Raw genomic sequence first — 24542 nt, 5'->3', positions numbered from 1 at the left:
AAATTAAAGAGGGAAACAAATCCTATTCTACACTGCTGACAGAAATGCAAATCTTGGGAAGGCAATTTAAAATTATTTTTTAAAACCCTTAAAAATTGACTTTTTGACCTGCAATTTCACTTCTAGAAATTAACCAAAAAGGGATGATCAGAGCTTTTAATTCCTGAAAGTTTATATGAAACTTATATAAATGTCCCTTAAGGGGGTTCAGCCCAGGGATATGAAAAATTAGAAATAGTCTGAATGTTCAAATATATTTATTATAATAAAATACTATGTAGCCATTAAGCATCATATTCTTAAATAACGTTTTAAGAATACATGAAATTTCCCCAAAAATAGTTTTTAGCAAAAAGGATAAATTATAAAAGAAATTCTTGTTATAATCTCAATCACATAGAAAAAAGATATGTCTATAGAAAAGACAGCAAGTGTATAACATAAATTCATAATCGTGGCCTGAAGGTGGGATTGTGACTAATTTTTTTTTTCTTCATAATTGTTTACATGTTTCAGTTTTTCTAAAAGGAATTAAGTATTATAAATTTAAAAATTTCAATCAATAACCCAAGGTTCTTCAGCTAATAAGTGGTAGAGCTGGATATAAACCTAAAACATCTAGATTATGTCATCTTCAATGTTCTTCAAGGTTATGAACAGCCGTACAATATGGAAAAAAATACCATATTCTCCTTTCTTTAGTCATGAACAAATTATTCCAATACATATATACCTACCTGGATTCTCCTTCATCCTCCACGTGTTCACAATGGACAGAGTTGAGAGCACTGACTCTCTTATAATCTTGAGGGGTCAGATACAAATACCTGTATCCCTGTGTAGCACAAATAGTTTTTAACTCATTATTTGCCATTGTCATATAATCAGAAGATACAGCAAAGCATACATAATGAAGCTTGTTCCACAGCTAGCTTTAAATTGCCACATCACTTCTTAGGTTTACTGTCTAATAGAATACTAGCACAGACAGTCCTCCTTTGAAAGATGAAGTGCCTATTTTTTCACTCACTAACTGTCCTTGAAACAAGATACCTTCTAGCTGCAATTCCAAGTATATTCCATTCATTTCACTTTCTTTCTTTTTTTTTTTTTTTTTTTTTTTGGTTGAGACAGAGTCACTCTGTCGCCCAGGCTGAAGTGCAGTGGCGTGATCTCAGCTCACTGCAAGTTCCGCCTCCCTGGTTCACACCATTCTCCTGCCTCAGCCTCCCAAGTAGCTGGGACTACAGGCACCCACCACCTCGCCTGGCTAATTTTTTGTATTTTTAGTAGAGACAGGGTTTCACTGTGTTAGCCAGGATGGTCTCAATCTCCTGACCTCGCGATCTGCCCGCCTCGGCCTCCCAAAGTGCTGGGATTAAAGGCGTGAGCCACTGCTCCCGGCCTCATTTCATTTTCAACAGGGTTAAAGAGTCATTTTCTGATCTTTAGTGACATCTCTATTAAAGATATCAACATGCAATTAAAGAATTGTGTGAATTACTATTTTTCACTCTCTCAAATCCACAGGATCATCAAAATAAATACAAGCAAGGGATAAGAGAAAACCGCAAATCTAGGAGATTCGATATTAAAATCAGAAGTCTATACAGTGCTAATAGTGAACACTGAACTCAGATCTTTTGTTTTTTCAATAAACAACTCCTAATGCCCATTTACATGTAAACAATTATACTAACATTTCATAATTGATTTATATGTATCTATACACACAGCCACATACAAAGTAGAGGTACATGGTATATGTGTTTAACTTAAGTGAATTAGTCACTCAGTCAAAAAAATAAGTAAACACAGGGAAGCATTTTAAATACTATGAGAAATTATGCCCACCATTTAACTCAATAAATGTATGTCCCACAGTGAGCACAACATGGAAAAGACATAAATCTGCAATTGGTCTTGCATGATTTGTGTCGAGAATGCCTGATAGCACTGAGTGTCATTAGTATGTCAGTCAGTACACATTTACTGAGTGCCTATTATGTACAAGGTACTATTCCAGGCACTGGAAAAACAGGAATTAACAAAAATAGACAAGAATTCCTACCCTTATGAAACGTACCTCCTACTGGGAAAGTCAGGAAATACACAAAATAAGTAAAATGTATAATGTGAGTGGGAATAATGTTTAAGGAAAACAAAATGAAAGAGAAGGTACACAGTCGAACTTTTAGAAAAAATAACCAAGGAAAGCCTCATTGAAAAGTGTCATTTGAGTAAAGACCTAAAGGAGCTGAGGCTATAAGACATGAGCATATCTGAGGAAAAAGCATTCTAGGTGGAAGAAAGAGCAAGTACAAATGCACTGAGGCACAATGTGCTTCGCAGTTTAAGAAAGCAGAGTCGGGTAGAGCCAATGTGTGGAAAGGTTGGGGGAGGCTGTAGCAAGAAATGAGGGCAGAGTGGTACTGGAAAGCCAATCTATGTAAGGCCTTGTAGGCAACCATATGATCTTTGGCTTTTACTTGAAAGAATTGGGAAGCTATTAAAGGGTTTTAAGCAGAGAAAAATTTTGTGATCTGATTTATATTTTAACTAGATCATTCTACTTTTTTTTTTTTTTTTTGAGCAGTCTCCTTCTGTCACCCAGGCAGGAGTGCTGTGGTGCGACCTTGACTCACTGCAACCTCTGCCTCCTGGGCTAAAGTAATTCTTCCACCTCAGCCTCCCAAGTAGCTGGGATTACAGGCATCCGTCACAATGCCCAGCTAATTTTTATATTTTTAGTAGAGAGAGGGTTTCACCAAGTTGGCCAGGCTATTCTCGAACTCCTGACCTCAAGCTGATCCATCTGCCTCAGCCTCCCAAAGTGCTGGGATTACAGGCATGAGCATGAGCCACCACACATGGCCTCATTCTACATTCCGTTGAGAACAGACCTTGGTGGGGCTGGGAGCAAGGCCAGAGGCAGGAAGACCAATTAGGAGGGTACTGCAATATGCACGTAAGAAGAGTTAGACTACTGCTACTGCTAGTAAGTAGCAGTGGAATTGGTTAGAAGTACTCAGATTCTGGATATATTTTAAGGTAGGGATGCAAACATGATTTACTGTTTAGATGGATGAATGGGGTATGGAAGTGAATGTGGGGTGTGCAAGAAAGACAGAAGTCAAGAATAACTCCAAGGTCTTTTACTTGAACAAATGAAACAATAGAGGTACCATCTGTTGAGACAGAAGACTGTGGGAAGAACACATTAAAGGAAGATGAGAAGCTACCATTTAGGCAGACATTTAGGCAGATGTAAGTAGAGATGTTGAGTCTGGATATATGAATCTTGTGTTCAGGGGTAAGATATAAATTTGCAAGTTTATCAGCTTGTACATGAAACTTAAAGCTTTAAAAGACTGGATGAGGCTGGGTGCGGTGGTTCACACCTCTAATTCCTGCACTTTGGGAGGCCAAGACGGGCGGATCACTTTGAGCTCAGGAATTCGAGACCAGCCTGGGCAACGTGGAGAAACCCCATCTCTACAAAAAACAAAAAAATTAGCCGGGCATGCTGGTGCATGGCTATAGTCCCAGTTACTCAGGAGGGTGAGGCTGGAAAATTGCTTCAACCCAGGAGGCAGAGGTTGCATTGAGCCATAATCGCACCACGGCACACCAGCCTGGGCAACAGAGTGAGAACCTGTCTCAAAAAAACAAAACAAAATAAAAAACCAGGATGAGATCACCAAGGGAAGGTGAATAGGAAAAGAGGAGTAGTCCAGGGACAAAGCCCTTGAATCACTTTTTTCCTTCTACCCTACTTTCTATATTGGCTGTCTTGCCAAACCACCAGGTGAGAGGGCATTGGGTCCTAGTGGGGTTGAGAATGGGGAGTCCAGAACTTCTTGGTCCTGCTGCAGCCTCTGTGCTCCTGACATGTCTCCATTCACATTTTTTTATAATCAAAAAAACTGGCCAGGCACAGTGGCTAATGCCTATAATCTCAGCACTTGGGCAGGCCAAGGTGGGAGGATTACTTGAGGCCAGGAGTTTGAGACAAGTCTGGGCAACATAGCAAAACCTTGTCTTTATGAAAAATAAAAAAATTAGCTGGTTATAGTGGTGTGTGCCTGTAGTCCCAGCTACTTGAGAGGTGGAGGTGGGAGGATCACTTGAGCCCAGGAGTTGGCAGATGCAGTAGGCTATGAATGTGCCACTGCACTCCAGCCTGGGTGACAGAGCTAGACCCTGTCTCTCAAAAAAAAAAAAAGAGATAAAATTAATATAACATAAAATTCAACATTTTGGTTTTTAAAGTTTTTTTTGAGTCTCACTCTGTCACCCAGGCTGAGTACAATGGCACGATCCCGGCTCACTGCAACCTCTGCCTCCCGCATTCAAGCAGTTCTCGTGCCTCTCTACCTCCTGAATAGCTGGGATTACAGACGTGTGCTACCATGACCAGCTAATTTTTTATATTTTAGTAGAGATGGTATTTCGCTATGCTAGCCAGGCTGATCTCGAACTCCTGGCCTCAAGTGATCTGCCTGCCTCAGCCTCCCAAAGTGCTGGGTTACTGCATCCAGACAAAATTCACCATTTTGAAATGTATAACTCAGTAGACTTTAGTATATTCAGATGTTGTGCAACCATTACCACTAATTCCAGAATATTTTCATCAGCCCCAGAAAAACCCCTGTACTGGATCAATTCCCATACTTTAATAAAGTTTTTCTATGAACTTTATTGAAATATAATTTACATGCAATAAAATTCATCAGTTTTAAGTGTTATAATTTGATGAGTTATGACAAATGTATGTACTTAGGTAGCCACCACCACAATCAAAATGTAGAATATTTCCATCATCTCCTGAAATACTCTTACATTTAAAGATGTGAAAGGCAGCAAAGGAAACTGAGAAAGAGGAGCCACGAATGCAGGAAGATAAAAAGGAGACTTTGGGCTCTTGGAAGCCAACAGAAGAAAGTATTTCAAGGATGAAGGAATGACCAACTGTGTCAAATGCTAATGCTATTGTCAAATAACTAAGGTGAGGACTGAGAATTCACCATAGAATTCAGTAATATGGAATCACTGGTGACCCTGACAAAAGCAGCTTCAGTGGAATGGTAAGGGTGCAAGCTCAAGTGAAGTGGGTTCAAGAGGGAATGGGAGAAGAACATCTGGAGACAGCAAGAACAACTCCTTTAAAAAAATTTTCCTGTAAAGGGAAGGAGGGGAGGGATAGTGACTGGAGGGGTGTTTGTATGCTAAAAGGGCTGATACAGTACAGAGGGAAAAAGTGCTGAGGCACAAAAGAGCATGAAGAAGTGTTGATCATACACTTAAGTTAGCAAGAAAGGAGATCAAGTGTACAAGAGGAGGGATTGGCTTCAGACAGAAGTAGGAACTGTTCATTCAAAGTGTAGAAGAGAAGGTGAAGAGTAAGGGCGCAATGGATGCAGGTACATGGGAGCTTGTAGAAGCTCTCTTCTCATTGTTTCTCTTTTCTTGAAAATTGGGAAGCAAAGTCTGATGATATCAGCTAAGAGTGGGGAGAGGGAAGTGGGTGTTAGAGGTTTGAGGGCAGAGATGTGAAACCGTCATCCAGGAGGTTGCTAAGCTTGAATTTAAAGTAAGATCAGTCAACAGAACTGTTTTTTTCTCCATCAAAGTTCAGCTGGGCAGGTGTAGGCATGGGAGCAGAATGGAGAGAGTTGGATTTAAACACTCTGTAAAAGCACAGAGTAAGCAGAGTGAAGAGAGAAGCAAGTTGAAGCAAGTTGAGAGAGAAAGTTGAAGGTGCAGAAAAGATGGTGATTACAATGATTAATCAAGGACTGACCTTGGAGTTTAAGCCAGATAGGAATGAAATGAGGTGTAAGGAGGGAGTGAAGAACAGAAGAAAGGTGGGAGGATAAACAGGTGAGTTCAACTCAATGGTACTGATGATGATTTCAAAGGATTGTTGGACTAGAGAGAGGGAGCTGGAAAGAGAGGATGGAGGGGGTAGCAAAGAAAGAGATACTTGAAATTGAGATTATGGGGAATGAGAGGCTGAGCTAGGTCATAGGATAGAACCACTAGAAGAAAAGAAGTCAAGAATCCAAGAGGCCAGATTATGGGAAGGATCATCTACGTGGATATAGCAATCACCAAGAATTATCACATGACTATTAGTAATGGACAGAGTGACAATGTGCCAGGAACTAAAAGATGCAAAGAATGAGAGGGAGTGACCAAAGGATCAGGAAACACAAGGAGCAGTGAGGGTATGGCACAGTCTGATGACATGAGATTCAAAGATGGGATTTTTTCAGAGAGAAGGGAGAGGTGTCTGGAAGCAGCAATGAGGATCAAGGAGGACAATATTCCCCTTCCAGGCTCAGTGGTACAAAAGAAAGACAGAAATCAGTACTTCAGAGGGCTACAGGGGAAGCAATATCTTTAGAGGAGAGACAGATCTCATGGTGAACAAGGAGGTTGGAGCAGAAGATGAGGAGGTAAGGGATTTTGTTGATGATTGACCATAAGTCCTGGAGGCCACAATGAAATAGTTTAAAGATATATATTTTTGATTTAGCATGTCTCACACTAAATGCATACCTACTATTTCATCTAGTGCTCAACCAAAGAAACAGCAACCTGTTTTATAGATGGAAGAAAAACCAAGTGAACATACTGAGAAATAATTTGTCTCTAATATGGTGTCTTAAGGAATTTTCACAAATAATTTTGTTTATATTTAATTTTTACCATAAGTGGTGATTTTTGAACTTAAACCTCTACCCTTCCCCCACCTCTCTACACATGTAGCATAACCATATAGCACCTTGAAGTAGTATATGTTCTTATTGTGTACCTTGTAAGGATCCTCAGGATCTACCCAGGCCACATGAAACATATGACGAATTTCTTCTGCCAGTCCGATTCTTGCTCCACTGTTGGCTGATACATAGATGCGTGGAATACCTTCTGCCCTAGCAAGTTCAGAAGCTCTGAGAAATAACAAATCCTCTTGAGGCCCAAAGGACCCAATTCGGTATGTGATGTCATTGCCAATAACAATGATATCTCGGCCTTCTGGATATTCAGGACTTTTAAAGGTCATTTTCCAAGCTACCATGCCAATCTGGAAAGGCATAAACAAACAAATGAACAGAAGTTTCTTACAGGCAGAATTTTTTTCAGGTTCGTTTAAGGTATCAGAGTATACCTAGGCACAGCCATTATGTAAAATACACATTGCTAAAGAGCCAAACTCCCTGTGGGAAACTACAAAAGACATTCTAGTATACTGCTAGATTATGCTGAGAACAGCTGGTCTACTGTGTATTTCAAAACTGTCTCAATTCCTTCTTTGGGCCTGCTCAAAGAAGACAGAAAAGCCAAAATCTAAATGCACTCAGGATACATGTGGAAGAATGCCATGGCACTGTTGATTAAATCTAGATTTCTCATTTTACTGCTGTATATACTAAGACACTGATATGGTTTGGATGTCTGTCCTCTCTAAATCTCATGTTGAAATATGATCCCTAACATTAGAGGTGGGGCCTGGTGTGAGGTGTTTGGGTCATGGGGTGGATCCCTCATGAATGGCTTGGTGCTCCCCTCTGATGTGAGTTCATGCTAGATCTAGTTGTTTGAAAGAGTGTGGCCTTTTGTGGGTGAAAGCAAGCATGAAGAGAGTGCTATGAATGCCTTGGGCACACTAAAAGAGTACAAGGTGGTGGGTTGCTGCCTGTCCACCCCCAAATGCCACATGCTGCCTTCTATGGTATGTGAATCTTTGCACCTAATCATGTCATTGCCAAGTCCCATCTCTGGTACTTGGTATCTCAGCTAAAGAAGATAAGGAGTCTTCAGGGAAAATTGTCTACTGTAGGTAGGTGTTTGAGAAATCCCCCCTGCAGGTGAAGAAATCTGGCATCTAGCTGCACTACGACTCCCGTAGCAGCACCTACAACCTGTACTGGATATCAGGACTTGACCACCATGGGTGCTGTCATCCAGTGCTAGTGAGACATGGGCACCTGGCATCACACACAGGCCCACTCCATCCAGATCATGAAGGTGGAGACTGCGGCCAGCAAGTGCTGCCAGCTGGCGGTCAAACAGTTCCATGACTCCAAGATCAAGTTCCCACTGCCCCATGGGGTCCTGCATGGTTAGCATAAGCCATATTTCACCACCAAGAGTCCCAACACCTTTTTCTAGGTGCAGGGCCCTCTCACCCAGGTGTGGCTTAAATTAACTCAAAAATGTCACGGTGCTAAAAAAAAAAGAGTGTGGCACCTTGCCCCCAACCTCTCTCTTGCTCCCTCTCACCTCTCTCTTGCTCCCTCTCTCACCATGTAATGTGCTGGCTCCCCCTTCACCTTCCTCCAAGATCATAAGCTTCCTGAGACACTTAGCAGAAGCCCAACAGATGCAGTTGCCATGCTTATAGAGCCTGCAGAACCATGAGCCAAAAATAAACATCTTTTCTTTATAAATTATCCAGCCTCAGGTATTCCTTTATAGCAACACAAATGGACTATCACAGACACTATTTCCATCTTTTTTGACATTTGTTCCAAGAAATCTTTAACACACAAGGAAGCAGAAAAAGGATCACTTCTCACAGACTGTACACTTTTCATGATCCAGGCTCCTTGTACTGTCCTCTAGCATTTGATAGGAATAACAGAAACACTCTTTACTGATTTGTTTCAGGTATGTTCCATTTCTGCTAGAATTTATCAATGCTCAACATTGCATCCTTGTGGGCATCTCTTGCTTTCTCCTAGCACCAGAAAAACCAAAGGATGGAAAGAACTAATCTCTTGCTGCACTACATGTAAATCTCTGCTCTCTGTTCAGCAGCATCTGGCCAGCTACACAAATAAATGATATTGACTTAAAAGGCAGAGGTGACATGTCTCTTCCCAAACTCTCACAGACCTCTTCTGTTTTAATCCCCTTCTATATGAGAACTAGTCAATCCTTCTACTTGTATATTTGCTAGTTCCATTTCTCTTCTATGCTATTCACTCATACTCTAGTTACAGCTATAGTTTTTCATGTCTGCCTGTCTGTTTCCCCTATACCTGGATAAGTAATGTTTTCCATTCTTTTTTTCTCCCTTTCTTTCTGTCTCTCGCCCCCCTCCTTGCCCCCACCACTCGCCACCAAACACAAAGCCTACCTACCAGATGAGGATCCCTGGTCCTGCCTAATGGAGCCCAGCCACATCTGCAGCCTTGGTCCCTCATCCCCAGGCTGCTGCATATCACCTCATTGGGGAGCTGGCCATCAAGAAGGGCCATTAACAGATGTAAATAGCAGCATCCCTGGAAAGCCACATGCATCACCCAGACTCAACCAGGCCAGTGATCATAAGCTCTGAGTACACATTCCTCAATCCAATTGCACATCCACTGTAATCAGGCTGGTTGAAGCATTCTACACAGCTATTTGTGATTCTCAGCGTTAGGAAATATATATATGAAACACCCACAGATAAATATAAGCTATTTAATATATCATATCATTGGCCAAATACAAGTCAAAATGGATATAATACACAGAAAAAAATCCAATCACTTTCTAAGATAAGGTATTACTCTATCTACTCATTAAAGACAGAGAAAGGAAGGAAAAATAGATCATTCAAAAAATAGCACAGTGAACACTCAAATATCAGGATAATTTTGGTTGTGGTTTCTAAGAAGCTAGTTAATATAATCCCTGCACGAGGAGAAATGCTTTATCTGCCTTCACACATGCCCCTCTAAGCCCAAACCTTTTGTTTTTCAGGAATGAAAAGCTATTTTCTGTCAATTTTCCTCTAAATGCATTTGTAGTTAGAAAGATTGGGTTTTACACCAAATTTTATGATATATTAACCTTAGCCACATAGGCCAGAAGCAGCTTAGATACAAGCCCTGAAGAATCTACTTCAGCATTTGTGTGCTAATGTAAACATTGTGACCATGTGGCACTGGGCAGGCAAATAATACTCTTATCTTTCATTACTACCTGGGGACTCTAACTGTGTCACTTGGGCAGTGAGTTCAGCAATTGGCTAGGTCATTATGCTTGCAATATTGACTTCTAATTAGGTGTCAACACAGCAGCACCAAGAACACACTATTCTTTATGAATGTCTTTCCAAAGTATGTTGCTCATCAACCGCCTCCCCGCCCCACCCCCCATCTTAAAAAGTACCATTACAGAATGGAGAGTGTTATCCCAGTTTCAGTGCAGCAAGATTCCTGATCGGAAGACATTCAGTTTTGAGGTAGCATGATGGACAAACATCTAAGAAAGCATCTATTATTCAATTTACATTAAAATTTAGATTTCACTGCTAATCAAAGGATAGGGCATATAAAGGTGAACATGGGCTTTGGAGTCCAACAAATTTAGATCCAAATCCAGGCACTATCACTTATATTAACTAACTGTGATCTTAAGAAAAGTATTTAATTTTACTGAGCTTCAATGTCCCCACATGTGAAATTAAGAAAATAATACCCATGGGTTTGATAAACACACTATTAGAAGCAGAAATCTACTATATTAACTTCTACGTAAAAAACTTTGTCTTTCTCTCTCCTCTCCTCTCACTCTGTCCAAATCTTACCCATTCCAAAAGGTTCATCCAAATTCCATTTCCTCAGTAAAGCTTCTCCCAGCCTAAAGTAATTCCTCTCTTTTCTGATCTCCTACTAAGACCTCTGTGTAGAGAATTTTTTTTTTTTTGAGACAGAGTCTCGCTTTGTCACCCAGGCTGGAGTGTAGTGGCACAATCTTGGCTCACTGCAACCTTCAACTCCTGGGCTCAAGGCAATCCTCCCATCTCAGCCTCCCAAATAACTGGGACTACAGGCATGTGCCACCACACTTAGCCAATTTTTGCGTTTTTTTGTAGAGACAGGATTTTACCATGTTGCCCAGGCTGGTCTCAAACTCCTGGCCTCAAGCCATCCTCCTGCCTAGGCCTCCCAAATTACTGGGATTACAGGCGTGAGCCACCTTGCCCAGCCTGAGAATTCTTCTGACAACTAATTATATGCTGCCTAGGATTGCTTTTGGCTTACCATCTTGAACGATTATAGCATCTCCTCTAGTGCTTCCCAGGAACACTAAACATAGTCTGGGAGTAATAAATGCTTGCTAGTTCCAGTCTTTTTTTTTTTCAATTTAATTTTTTTTTTAAGACAGGGTCTTGCTATGTCATCTAGGCTGGAGTGCAGTGGTGCAAATACAGCTCACTGCAGCCTCGGCTTCCTGGGCTTAAGTGATTCTGCCATTCAGCCTCCTGTGTAGCTGGGACCACAGGCGTGTGTGTTACCACCATGCCCAGCTAATTTTTTTTATTTTTTGTAGAGGTGGGGTCTCACCATCTTGCCCAGGCTGGTCTTGAACTCCTGGACTCAAGTGATCCTCCTGTCTCGGCCTCCCAAAATGCTGGGATTACAGGTGTGAGCCACTGCACACTGCCTCACTTTTAAAAATAATACTTGAAAAATAGTTAACACCAAGGGCTTAGAACATTGCCACTTATATTTTAGGAATCATAGAATAAGAGACCTGAATATTCTTAAACTATTTTATTTTAAAAATAACAATAGCTATCATAATAACTACCATTAATTGAACATTTACTATCTGCTGTACTGTTCTAAAAGTTGACAACTACTGATAGTGGTTAAGAGCTTAAGCTGCAAAGTCAAGCTGTCTTGGTTTTATGCTAGCTGTATAACCTTGGACACTTAACCTTTTACAGCTTCACTTTTCCAATTATAAAATGAGGATGACAGCTCCTTTCTGGAGGTATTGTTGTGAGCAACACCATATTAAACTAGTACAGAGCCTGGCATACAAAAGCCCTCAAATGGTAGTTATTATTAACTCGAAGGTAGCTGTAATTATCGCCATGAGGAAATTAAGGCACAGAGGAATTAAGTAACCTGTCCTTATAGCTAATGTGAATTGCTTACTTATTTTTTTTGAGATGGAGTCTTGCTCCATCACCCAGGCTGGAGTGCAGTGGCGCGATCTCGAGTCACTGCAACCTCCGCCTCCCGAGTCCAAGCAATTCTCCTGCCTCAGTCTCTTGAGTAGCTGGGATTACAGGTGCATGCCACCAGGCCTGGCTAATTTTTGTATTTTTTTTTTTTTTTTTTTTTTTTTTTTTTTTTTGGTAGAGATGGGGTTTCACCATGTTGGCCAGGCTGGTCTCGAACTCCTGACCTTGTGATCCGCCTGCCTTGGCCTCCCAAAATGCTTATTTTTTAAAAGGAGGTTCACATACACAAAAACGGTATTTTCTTTTTTTTTTTTTTTTTGAGACAGAGTCTCAGGCCATTGCCCAGGCTGGAGTACCATGGCGTGATCTTGGCTTGCTGCAATCTCTGCCTAGGTTGGAGTGCAGTGACGCAATCTTGGCTTGCTGCAACCTCCACCTCTCAGGTTCAAGTGATTATCCTGCCTCAGCCTCCCAAGTAACTAGGATTACAGGCACGTAACACCATGCCCGGCTAATTTTTGTATTTTTAGTAGAGACGGGATTTCACCATGTTGGCCAGGCTGGTCTCGAACCCCTGACCTCAGGTGATCTACCTGCCTCAGCTTCCCAAAGTGCTGGGATAACAGGCATGAGCCGTCTCGCCCAGCCAAGAAATGGTATTTTCTTTACTAGAGAAATTAAGGAAGTATATTCCTTAATTAAAAAGATATTAATAGAAAAACTGGCAAAAAAAAAAAAAACAGGTCTGTGCTTTATTTAATAGAATTGTATCAATATTTATTTCTTAGTTTGGTAATCATATCATGGTTACATAAAGTATTTTAACATTAAAAGAAACTGGGACAGGGTATACCAGAACTCTCTAATACTATCTTTGTAACTTTCCTGAAAATCTAAAATTACTTTGGAGGGAAGTAAATTGGATAGTAAGATCACTGTTAGTGTTCTGTACAGCCTTATAAGATGATGACTGAAGACTATGAATAGCATTTAAAAATACCCATGATGTAATACTAAATTAGAAAAGGGTTCAGACTCAGGAGCCACATTCTGAGACTCTGAATCTGCATCTAAGATAATTTGACAGAACTGAGACTCAGCTTTCTAGCCATATACCCTGAGGTAAGTTATCAACCTCCCTGTACCTCGGTTCCTTCACTGGTAAAACAAGGGTAATAAAAATCTACGGCATAAGTTTGTTGTAAGGATTAAATACATGTTAAGTCCTAGGATAGTGCCTGGTATATAGTAAGTGCATAGTATGAATGACAACTTCATCAATTGAAAAGCACTTTGGGGGGTAAAAACAAAAATAAATAAGAAACAGCAAAATGAGGTGATAATTATTGGGATGATGAAATTGTATTTTTTTTTTCCATTCTCCAAATTTTCTTTTTTGTGTTTATATTGCATTGATAACTTTAAATTTTTATAAAATAAAAAATAACTGAGAAAAGAAAACTACCAAATACTTCTTCACTGGATGATAGGTACGTGGGAGTTTATATTATTTATGCCTACTTTAGTGTACGTTTGAGCATTTCCGTAACAAAAAAAAAAATTTAAGGGGGGAAAAAATCTCACCAGCCTAATTGATTTCCCATATTTTAGAGGAACTAATTCTAGATTTTAGTCATACTACAACAGATCTTATTTATATAAAATTTGAAAGAGATAAATGTATGAAAATTAAAAATCAAGACTCACTTTAAAGAGAAAGAAATATCAAGAACTATGTTAGTTTGTTGGGTTATCATTTCATTTTCTAAAAAGAAATGCTCTCCAATGATGTGGTAGAGTGTAAACATATGTATATATAGGTTTATACAATATTAATGTCTCTACCTCAGAAGTAACTGCTTCAGTGTTTTTCTGGTCTGATGGTTAAATACATATTTATATTTTTAAAGTCAATATTTGTACAATAGACAAGAACAGTGCCTATCAGCTAAATACATATTTAGGACTGTACCACATGTATTACAAACATGTACTAAAATCGAAAGCTTATATTTATATAGAACCTTTCATCTTGAAGAGGGCTAAAGAACTTTACAAACATATGTACATAAAAGGACGTTTGCACTGATAGTCAGGGAAGGTACTCATTCACCCACTCCCCTATTTCTTCTACCAGTCCTGGGTAGGAACACATGGTGTCAACAGATGCAAGTCTGTAACAGCTGCAAAGACATACAACACAATAATCCAGTTGTGATGCACAGTCACTGAGAGGAAGCTTGCAACTTCAGAATAGCAACTGCTCTCCTCCAGTGTAGAAGCACCATAGCCATTTCCAGCTTTGTGTTTTTAAATTATTCTCTACCAAACTCAACTAATCACTTGACAAAATTGAATTTGATACTGGAAATGGTTTCTGAATGCAAAATACTTTCTGTCTGATGATGAAAACTAGGTTGAAAAACGCTTCCCTCTGCCCTTGTTAGATTTAGGAAAAAAAAAAAAGGGTTACAACGTTCAGGAGAAATGGTTCAAAATATTCTACCTAAGAATAGCTTCATCTCAAAGGATTAGGTCATTGCTTCGGAAGAGAGTCATATTTCACTCTCTAATTAGTACACTGTAAGTTTTTCAGTCAAATTACTTTCTATAGATGGGTCTATCTATATTATATACATAATGGAGATTTCATATAGAAAATTCTACAATCACTATAAAAGTATACACAGTGTGACAATGTGATTAGCAATGTGACATTCATTGATTTCACCTAAGCCCAATCTGCGTGTATATTAACTGAAGAATAATGACTAAAGGAGACCCCATCATTTAATCCCTGTTTTTGGGGGTCTTCTCTTTCTCTCCAACATTTTTATCCAGGTGAAACCCAGTGAAAATGACATGCCAGGACTAAGAGCTGAAGGAAGATGGAAGAGCTAAGAAATTAACAAAAAGGTACCCTGTAGCCTGCATGTAAGTGGGTGGGTTTATGGTCTAATGAGTTTTAGACTCAAACGGGCAGTGCCAGCGTCGTCTTCTCTGATCACTGCCTCTCTCATGCACTGACTAACCAAGTGGTCCTAGGTACTTCCTACAAATTATTTTTTCATTACTATAGCCATGAATAAGTTTTAAAATATTTAATTTCAGATTATTTTTCATAACAGAACATTCCAATGAGCAGGTTTATTAGGTTTAGGGTTATCAACCTAAGCTAATTATCTTAAAGTGAGAAAGGAAACAGGATGAAAAGAGCTACAGTGAATAAGCTAAGGATAAGCAGAAATAAATATTTGTTTCCCTTATACAAGTTCTAAGGCAGAACATATTTCTTTGGCTACATTCTGATTCTGGAATGAACACGCTCAAGTGAGGGAGGAGGGGATGGGAAGGAGAAAGCAAGCAGAAGAGAACAGTCTTATTTAACTGTTTTTATGTGGGTAAAATGATTTGTGCCACAGTATTTCCATAAGAAGTGGGACCATTATTTTCCTGTAGAAACACATTTGGTTTGAAAAGTACCACTGGACAGGACGTGAAAATCAAACCAAATGAATTATTCACAACCTCCGATCAGAGGTGATCATTATTTCTGACGCTCCAAACAGTGATTAGGATTCTGCCCTGAGATGTCATTTTCTCGCTGAGTAACACCAGCGATACAGAAAGGCATTATCTATCTATCCATATATGTATTTTTTCTCCTGGGAGGACCTTGGTTTAATGTTACTATAACAGATAGTGAAAACATGATAATATTAACATTTATTCTTATGATGCCCATAAATGCCATTAGTCTGACACAAAGTGTCAACACTAATCATGACCCAAAATTAACACCAAAATTGACATCAACATTAATTGTACTATCAGTGTGAATAGAATGTGCAAGTGCACACAGGCACTTCCTAAAGCTGCTGTTGTTACTACAAAATAAAACAATATTAAGCTCAACAAAGAAATTTGCAGGAAAAGCTAAGGGCAAAACATGCCAGGATTTTGTTTTTTAAGGGTGAAAGACATATCCATCAACTCTAGCTATGCTGTGGGAAGCAGAAAGGGAATATCTTTGCCACAGTTGCCTTTCTTACATCTCCACACTTTGACTTGAGCTGTAACAATACCTTTCCATACAGATTTAAATACAGGTTAGGCTGCGGCTGAGATGTTAAAGCTGTATTTGTTATATTCATGCTAAAAGCTTTGTTATATTCATGTTAAAATGATCTTGAGTTTTTTTTTGGAAGAGTCTGTAAAAGCTATTGTTCTAATTCTGCTAATGCCAGGAAGATGACTACCCTGCAAGGCCCTTGAACAGCAATACAAAGAATCCAAGCATGTTAGCGCTAACCCAGACTTGGACATCATCTGCATCATAAAGATGAGAAAACTAAGACCCAGAGAGCAGGAATCTAAACTTGAGTCCCTTCTCAGATATATAACAAAATGTTACCTCTTTCCCCCTTTTGTATCTTGTATCCAAGCATGAAAAAGAGTTTTTCAGCTCTTAAGAAAATTATTTTGAGCTCTTTCACGTGATCACAGAACACTAAATAATAGAACATTGATATCTGGCAAATAATACAATATGGAAAGGCATTGACATATTTTTCAGCATGGCTTTTCCAAATGGCACAAATTAAGTCAAATATTGTATTTTAAGCCTTATGGCTTAATTCAAAAATGGCTGAACAAACTCACCTCAACCTCTCTAAACAGCGATAAAAAGGTAAGAAAAATATAACTTTTAGAGCAAAAAATTTTCATCCCAGAGGTAATTCTTTGAAAATGTTATCAAAGACTAGAAATAATAATTTTGAACAGGGGAATTATTTCTCCCTGTAACATTTATATACATGAAACCACAGTAATTTTACACATGTACACACAGTAATTTAACAAGCATAGGAATTATTTTTTTAAAAACATGCAGTGGAGCACATAGAAGCCAGTGGTATTTGAGAAATGGGGCCCAGGATTAATTGGTTGGTATGGAAATTAACCAAGTTGGCCTACTATAGTCCCAGAAGCCTTGTCCATTAATCATACAAATGAGTGCTGAACTCTGGTGCCCCATGCTACTCCTCATTCTCTGGTGTCATCTGTTGCTGTCCTGATGTTCATTATTGCCTCTGGTTGGAGCTGTAAAGTTTCTTGACATAGGGTACTATGTCACATTCTTTTTCAGTAAAATCTTACAACTTAAGACAGGTATAAATATGCTGGCAAGTACATTCTTTTGTTTGAAGGCTATCTCTAGACTTATTTTTGAAAGAAACTGAGGAGCCCTCCACAAGTGCTACTTTAGTGAGCCAGTGGATGCATTAGGATTTTCAAAGTCAATCAAGGTTATTGAGCCTCATTTTGCTATCAAAAAAATGAGTAAAAACTACTCAACCTGATGAGAAATCTCCAACACCAATAATAGTCATTCAGAAGGAATTCTGAGAAAAGTATATACATCCCAAAAGAACAGTGTCAGAAATTCATTAGAAGTAATTCCATGGTAGGAAGACTTATTTTTCAAAATTAGCCTCCATATTTTTCTAAGGAGGGATCCAAATTTGGTTTGGAAGATCATTTTAGACAAAGACTTGCAGCCAAATATACTTACTTAGAATGGGAATAAAAGAACAAAAACATAGAATTAACATAAAACTATCTTACCATATATGCCATAATATATCTTTCTCTATACTTAATCTCAAGGATTCAAAATTGATTTTTCAAAGCCTTGATGAAAAATAAGGCAAGCACAAATTATGAATACTTATGTATAATCATAATCATTTATGGATAATCATAATTATACATAATCATATGTATTCGACCCTTTTCTGCTGAGGATCCCAAAGCACTTATAAACATTCTCCTAACTTTAGGGACAGATTAATGGCAAAGATCCTTTTTATAAGTTGAACAATCAATGCATAGACCATGGTCCTGTTTTACAGACCTGCTTCGCTTAGGTCTATTTCAGAACTCACCTTCAGCGTAGTACAATTTAAATATGCCTCTTTTCTAACACATATCTAAAAGACTGACACTGACTCAATTTCTATACACATCATGAAAAGGCAAACTGATTTCAAAAGAATGAAACAAAAGCACAGTAAAGTACCTCCAAATCAGCATCACATTCAGGGAGCTATTTTGAAGTTAAACTGAGTAAAACAATTTAAAAAATCTAATGTTAAATATTTGGGTCCTGTGTTCATGAGAAATGGCCTACCCTTTTCTCACCACCAAAACCCATAAGCATATACACACTCTCTACAGGCAGAGTTTTAGAACATAATGCTTTCCACTAGAATCTGAGTCCAGGATAACCCAAGCAATTCCTTTGAGAGTATGGAAAATGTCAACCAAGTGAATTAAGACAGAGGGTTATGGTGGTTTTTCTAAAATAAGAGGTCCTTTGGGTTAAGAGGTCCAGCCTAAGAACTGTCAAAATGGATCTACTAATTAATTTCTTCTAATCTTTTAGGCTTATATGAGCTTACCAACTTCCTTTCCCTACCAACTCCTAAATTGTTTTTTTGATACTCAAATTAGAGATTCAAAGGATTATAGTAACATGTAAGTGAGGAGCCCAGTCAAAATGGTAAGATTTGTTTAAGCTGGTCAGTAGATGCAGGGGTATTTGTCATATCAATCTGTATTTTTTTATATGTTTAAAATAAAAAAATTAATGAGATGCTATACTTTGGGAGACATAGGATATCAGTACATTGCCAACAATTAAAACAATAATTAAATATGGGTATTAGTTGGGCTGAGCAGTTCCAAAACTGAACCCCTAATCCCCACTGTCCCTACCATTTCACCCCTGAGAACATAAAGCAGGACTAAAACCAAAATACCAGTCATGATGGCAGCTAGTCTTTTTTTTTTTTTTTTCAGCCAGAGTCTCACTCTGTCGCCCAGGCTGGAGTGCAGTGGTGCGATCTGGCTCACTGCATCCTCCACCTCCTGGGCTCAAGAGATTCCTACTCTAATCCTGAGTAGCTTGGGATTACAGGCGCCTGCCAACACGCCTGGCTAATTTATATAGATATATATCATCTGTATAGATATATATTTTATATATATATATATATATTTTTTTTTTTTTTGTAGAGATAGGGTTTCGCCATGTTGGCCAGGCTGGTCTCAAACTCCTGGCATCAAGTGATCCGCCGACCTTGGTCTCCCAAAGTGTTGGGATTACAGGCATGTGCCACCACGCCTGGCTGTCAGCTAGTCTTTAAACTTTAATTTACACTACTTTATTTCCTCTTCAATGATCCTCTTCCTTAAAAAAAAAAAAAAAAAAAAAAGTAGATCCCTAATGCAAGGTTCAAAGGATCTTCAACCAAAGAGTTAAAATTGCAATTGCTTATTGCAGGAACACTAGGTAAAGGCTACTATACCAACTGAAAAAAGAAGGACACCAGTGAATCTGCCTCAACAAACAAGGCAATTCAAGAGGCTCATGTGAATGCTAAGCTGCTGAGAAGGAAAAACCCTGACACCTAGCGCCCATCTGAAAAAATGAAGGCTCAGAGCTACCACAATTCTTAAGAGTGGTAGTGTGTGTAGAGGTGACCATCAAATTGCATTCAATTTTTTTTTTTTTTTTTTTTTTTGAGATGGAGTCTCGCTCTGTAACCAGGCTGGAGCGCAGTGGTGCGATCTCGGCTCACTGCAACCTCTGCCTCCCGGGTTCAAGCGATTCTCCTGCCTCAGTCTGCCGAGTAGCTGGGACTACAGGCACCCGCCACCACGCCTGGCTAATTTTTGTATTTTTAGTAGAGACAGGGTTTCACCATGTGGGCCAAGATGGTCTCAATCTCTTGATCTCATGATCTGCCCGCCTCAGCCTCCCAAAGTGCTGGGATTACAGGTATGAGCCACCGCGCTCGGCCCCAGTTGCATTCAATTTTCAATATACTTTCCTCCCAGAAAAACTTTTATGCCAAGAATTCCAGTCTCTGAATACCAACCCTTTTTTGGGTATACATCTTGTACCTAATTATTATAACTGCTTCCAAATACGACACCGCAACATCGTCTTCTCATCACAGTTTTTCATTATGACAGGCATGATGAGACAGAATGTTAAAAAGCTGCCCATGTTCTGATATGGTAAGAAAAACAGGGTCCTAATTTCTACTAGCACTAAAGTTACTATGGTAGTTGACTCTCTAACATATCTTTCGGCATTGCCCAATTTAGAGATTATTGGTCTAGTTCGCAGAGCTGATAAAAAGAAATAAAATAAAAAGAATGCTAGTAACTTATTTCAGAATAAAGAAGAGCATAGTCTCAAGAAGGCTAGGATTTTCTTTGTCCTACCAGGCAAACTTAAGTTGTTCTCTGTCAAGTCTGTTATAGCCCTTGGCTTGATCTTAGCCTGAGCTTTTTAATAACAGGATTTAGTGCGAAAAGCAGCTGTACTGGATTGAGAACTGTTACTCAAAATGTCCCCACCTGCAATTATAGCTTCCACCAAAGGATCAAAACAGGTTAGCAAACTGGCAGGAAAATGAAAACAATTCCTCCAAAATTGAGAAGTAGTAAAGTAGAACTGTTGGATAGCTGCATTTCTTCTGTATCCAGGCTCAACAGCACACATTCATCTAGCTGTGTATTTACATACAGTGCCCATCACTGTAGCATCATAGCAGCTAGAAATGAGATCAGTTTAGTCTATGTTGCAATCACATTTTCCTCAATTTTCATCTTTACTTGAAACTATTAAGAAAAATCTTGGACAACTCATCTTTGGAGCTATTTGCAAGTAATGTAGTTCACAGATTTAGTCTACATCTTTTTTATTCCTACTCTAAATTCATACTAAATGTAATGCCATTCAAATATGACAATGAGAAAAATGTGTTCTCCTATACCTTTCATCATGCATTAGGTGGTATTCCTTCAGTTACATCTTTCTTTATGGGGAAGGGACAACTAGGAAAATAGAAAGGAGACAGTAGCTAATACCACATCAGAAAAGCTGTCTCCTGCTCTAAACACAGGCATAAATGTTCAAAATGCAGGTCACATCTCTACTGAAACAGCCAATAATCCTCCTCAAATGGCAAAGAAGTTACCTAAAACTAAATGGAACTGAATTGGTCCAAGTCCTGGTCCCATCACCTTTTTACCTATTTACTGTCCTGGAAAAAAAAATTAGAAAGACTGGCCACCCATACAGCCAATGGTCTGATAAGTGCAGGTTTTCTGCCTTCGATCATGGAGAAAAGCACCTCAATTCATGGGAAAACTCTGAAGGAATCTCTCATTTTACCCTTACTCCTTATATCCATGTGCTAGTTTTCAAACTCAGAAACTCCAATCCTTCAAGGTAATGCAATACCACCCACAATGATGACCTGGTAGAGCCGTCACTTTTGGAGAACACCACATTATGATGATTTAATGTCTATATAGCACCAATGCATTTACATTGAGCCTTGGCTTTCAGAACATTAACAGGTCAATTTTTTATTCTTTTTTAATAAAACTATTTCTCAAGGCTCTGTTCAGATGCCCATTCTCTTTGGGACAGGACAGATTTGCTCCAAATCTCATCAGCATGAGCTCTTTTCATTCCCTTCACATCATTCTTGGGGTAATATGTAGAGTGCCAGGCTCATGACAAACTTGCTCTTTGGCCAAAGAAAATTAAACCGCAATAGCTGAAAGTCAACTTGCCCTGATAAAACTGGGCTCAGCACGAGGAAATACATCCTACTGACACTTCGTCATCTCTTAGGCACAGCTGTTTCTCAGAGTTCTGACTGCTGAAACTCCATCCTTAGATTGGTCAGTCTCTCAGTGGACATGCTCCATTGTATGTTCAAGCTATTGGTAGCAGAGTTTGATACTAACACCCCAACCTCATTCCTGTTGTGCAGTGCCCTATAATCTAACTAAGGCCAATGACTGACTTCACCAGCTATCCTGGGCATTAGTCACTAACTGCTCACAAAAGAACATCAGTCTAACTCCTCCCAAGCTCAAAGGCTCAGAAACAGCAAGCTAACACTCAGCCTCAATCCTAGTCAATCATTTGAAAAGAAAAAGAGAACAAAGAAAGTAGGCAACTAAGGAGGGAAAACTGTAGAACAAGAAGAAAGTGAGAACTGACAAAAACTCAAAATCTTTTGAACAAATACTATTCACTTTCTGGTTTCAAAACTATTAAAGCACTGGACAAAGGAAAACATGTGGCTCCTATACTAGATCTACTACTAGTCATAGCTATAGTCCTATGCAACTGTTTAAGACATATCTTTTCCACTAAGGTTTGTTAGGTCTTAAAGGGGTTAAAAAAAACCTTTAATTTTTAAAAAATTCGTGTGTGTGTGTGTCTGTGTGTGTGTGTGTGGTCTTTGGGTACAGAGGCCCGTATAATAAGACTATTTGTATTCATACTGGCAGAGTAAACACTACATGTTCATGCCCAGGCAGCTCTGTGCTTGTAATTTCAGCAAGAACAGAGCTCTGTCCCTCTGGGACTTTACTATTCCCTGAGTCTCCATTCGCTCAAACACAGAATGAGGGCAGAAAGGAAGCAGGAGAGAAAGATCATGGCAAGGGGTTTCACACAGCACTGCAGCTAGCTTTCACGTGGCCAAAAATCTCATTTTGTGTTTTAATTACATTAGTTAAAACCATTTTACTCTCAGCCCCATGTTCACAAGGGTGCCTTCCATTCCTGAAGACTACACTGTTCAGTGAATCAGAATTTAAGTCTAGCACAATGAAGCTTTTCTTTGCTGCTGAGGGGCTCACTAGGCAGATGCTACATACAGTGGCACAAACCTCTGTTTCAACTTCATGTGCTGATGAGTATCTATGCTTGTCAAATGTTTTGCATCCTTCCACCCCAGTCCTCTTGACTTTGCTATTTGTTGAGACTCCTACAAGTCTGATACTCTCCATCTGGTCTAATGCTTGCATCCATCTTGATACCAAATCATCTACTGTTGGCATCCGCTGGCATATTACTGAAATAGCCACACACCTTGCACATACAGTGAAATTTTTTGAAAAAGATTGAACAAAATAGAAACAAACTGCTTATCACTTCCAAAGGTCTACCCAGCCTGTTTGTGGTGAAGACACAGGTAAAGATTACTCCTTCAATGGAATGAAATCTATCTAGGGATTATATTTAAGGTTGAAATAAAAATATCTCTCTTTTTAGGTTTGTTACTGGTATTATCATTGTTATAACTGTACATTAGGAGCACAGTTAAAATCAGAAAGAATCATAATGCATGGACAAGAGTATGAGAGTATAGGGCAAAATAGGACTTTATATCACTATTCATAGGTCACTCTGAGAGAAAGGATGCCAAGGCTAGAAAATGCACTCTTGGGATAATTCTCAAAAAATGAGTTCTTTGCTATATTCTTTTATGTTTGAACCCCTAATTCTGATTGAGCCCCTTCAAGAACACATTTATCATGCTCACAACAGCACCAGATCAAATGAATTGAGCATGGAAAAGACACTGAAAAATGCATTTATTAATATGAATCCAAATAAGAAAAAACATTAGGCAAAACAATACTTAAAATGTTTTCATTATAGAAAATCCTGGCTAGGCACAATGGTGCACACCTAATATCCCAGCACTTTTCGGGGCTGAGGCAGGCAGATTGCTTGAGCTCAGGAGCTTGAGACCAACATGGTGAAACCCCATCTCAAGAAAAAAATACAAAAATTAGCCAAGTGTAGTGGTGCACACCTGTAGTACCAGCTACTCAGGAGGCTGAGGTGAGAGGATCACTTGAGACAGGGAGGTCAAGGCTGCAGTGAGCTGAGATTGAGCCACTGCACTCCAGCCTGTGTGACAGAGTGAGACACCATCTCAAAAAAAGAAAAAAGAAAAAAAGAAAATCCTCAAATCTCACACACAGACAAAAACAGGGAAAATAATCTATTTGCATGTACCTATCACTTAGCTTCAATGATCAACTCACGACCAACCCTGTTTCATCTACACACCCACCCTCACATCTCTTTATTTAGAAGCAAATCATTGCATCTGTAAATGTTTTAGTCTGTATCTCTAAAAGAAAACAATATTCCTTTTTATTTTTTTAAAACTGAGTTCGTGTTAAAAAATACTATTTTAAAAAGCAAAATCATAATACCATTATCACACCTAAAAAATTAATAATTTCTTGATACTTAGTCAATGCTCTCTCTAAAGAACTCTCCCAACAAGACTACCATGCTGCAGTGCTATTTAATGACCACCTCACAGAAAGCTGGTACTAGTGGGCACAGAGATAAGAAAAGTAAGGGGGGTTTCAACTACTTGCCTCATTTCCTCCTGGAAGCCTGTTCATGTGGACCAGCTGACCTTGATCATCCAATACCAGTTCAGTGTAAGTCAGCATGTCAGAAGGCAGAGGGGGAGATGGAAGAAATGCTTGAGTGGACATAGACTCCCAGAGTTTGATCAGGGACTAGTGGAGAAAAGAAGTTTGACTAATCAGTCACAATAATTTTAATATAGACAAAAATAACTATTAAGATTCAGTCAATCTGGTTTTGCCTTCTTTTCCAAGTGTTCTGCAGAGTGTAAACATTAGACTAAAT

The 24542-nt window shown here is 39.1% G+C and overlaps 1 protein-coding gene and 1 pseudogene across 9 annotated transcripts in view; one reads left to right on the top strand and one right to left on the bottom strand.

The window, feature by feature from the left end:
• Positions 1–24542, bottom strand: part of ACACA (acetyl-CoA carboxylase alpha) — a 331795-nt gene that overhangs the window by 69625 nt on the left and 237628 nt on the right. For all 9 annotated transcript variants that reach the window (XM_054456897.2, XM_063655503.1, XM_063655506.1 and 6 more), the window contains 3 exons: positions 24263–24409; positions 6821–7090; positions 738–835 (listed from right to left, as the gene is read on the bottom strand). In XM_054456897.2, the coding sequence (XP_054312872.1) occupies positions 738–835; positions 6821–7090; positions 24263–24409 (515 nt within the window). The remainder of the gene's footprint in view (positions 1–737; positions 836–6820; positions 7091–24262; positions 24410–24542) is intronic.
• On the top strand, positions 7655–8178 carry LOC129016985 (large ribosomal subunit protein eL20-like; annotated as a pseudogene).

Source organism: Pongo pygmaeus, chromosome 19 (genome assembly GCF_028885625.2).
Source record: "Pongo pygmaeus isolate AG05252 chromosome 19, NHGRI_mPonPyg2-v2.0_pri, whole genome shotgun sequence".
Classification (NCBI taxonomy): Eukaryota; Metazoa; Chordata; class Mammalia; order Primates; family Hominidae; genus Pongo; species Pongo pygmaeus.
This window is presented reverse-complemented; position numbering and strand designations above follow the sequence as displayed.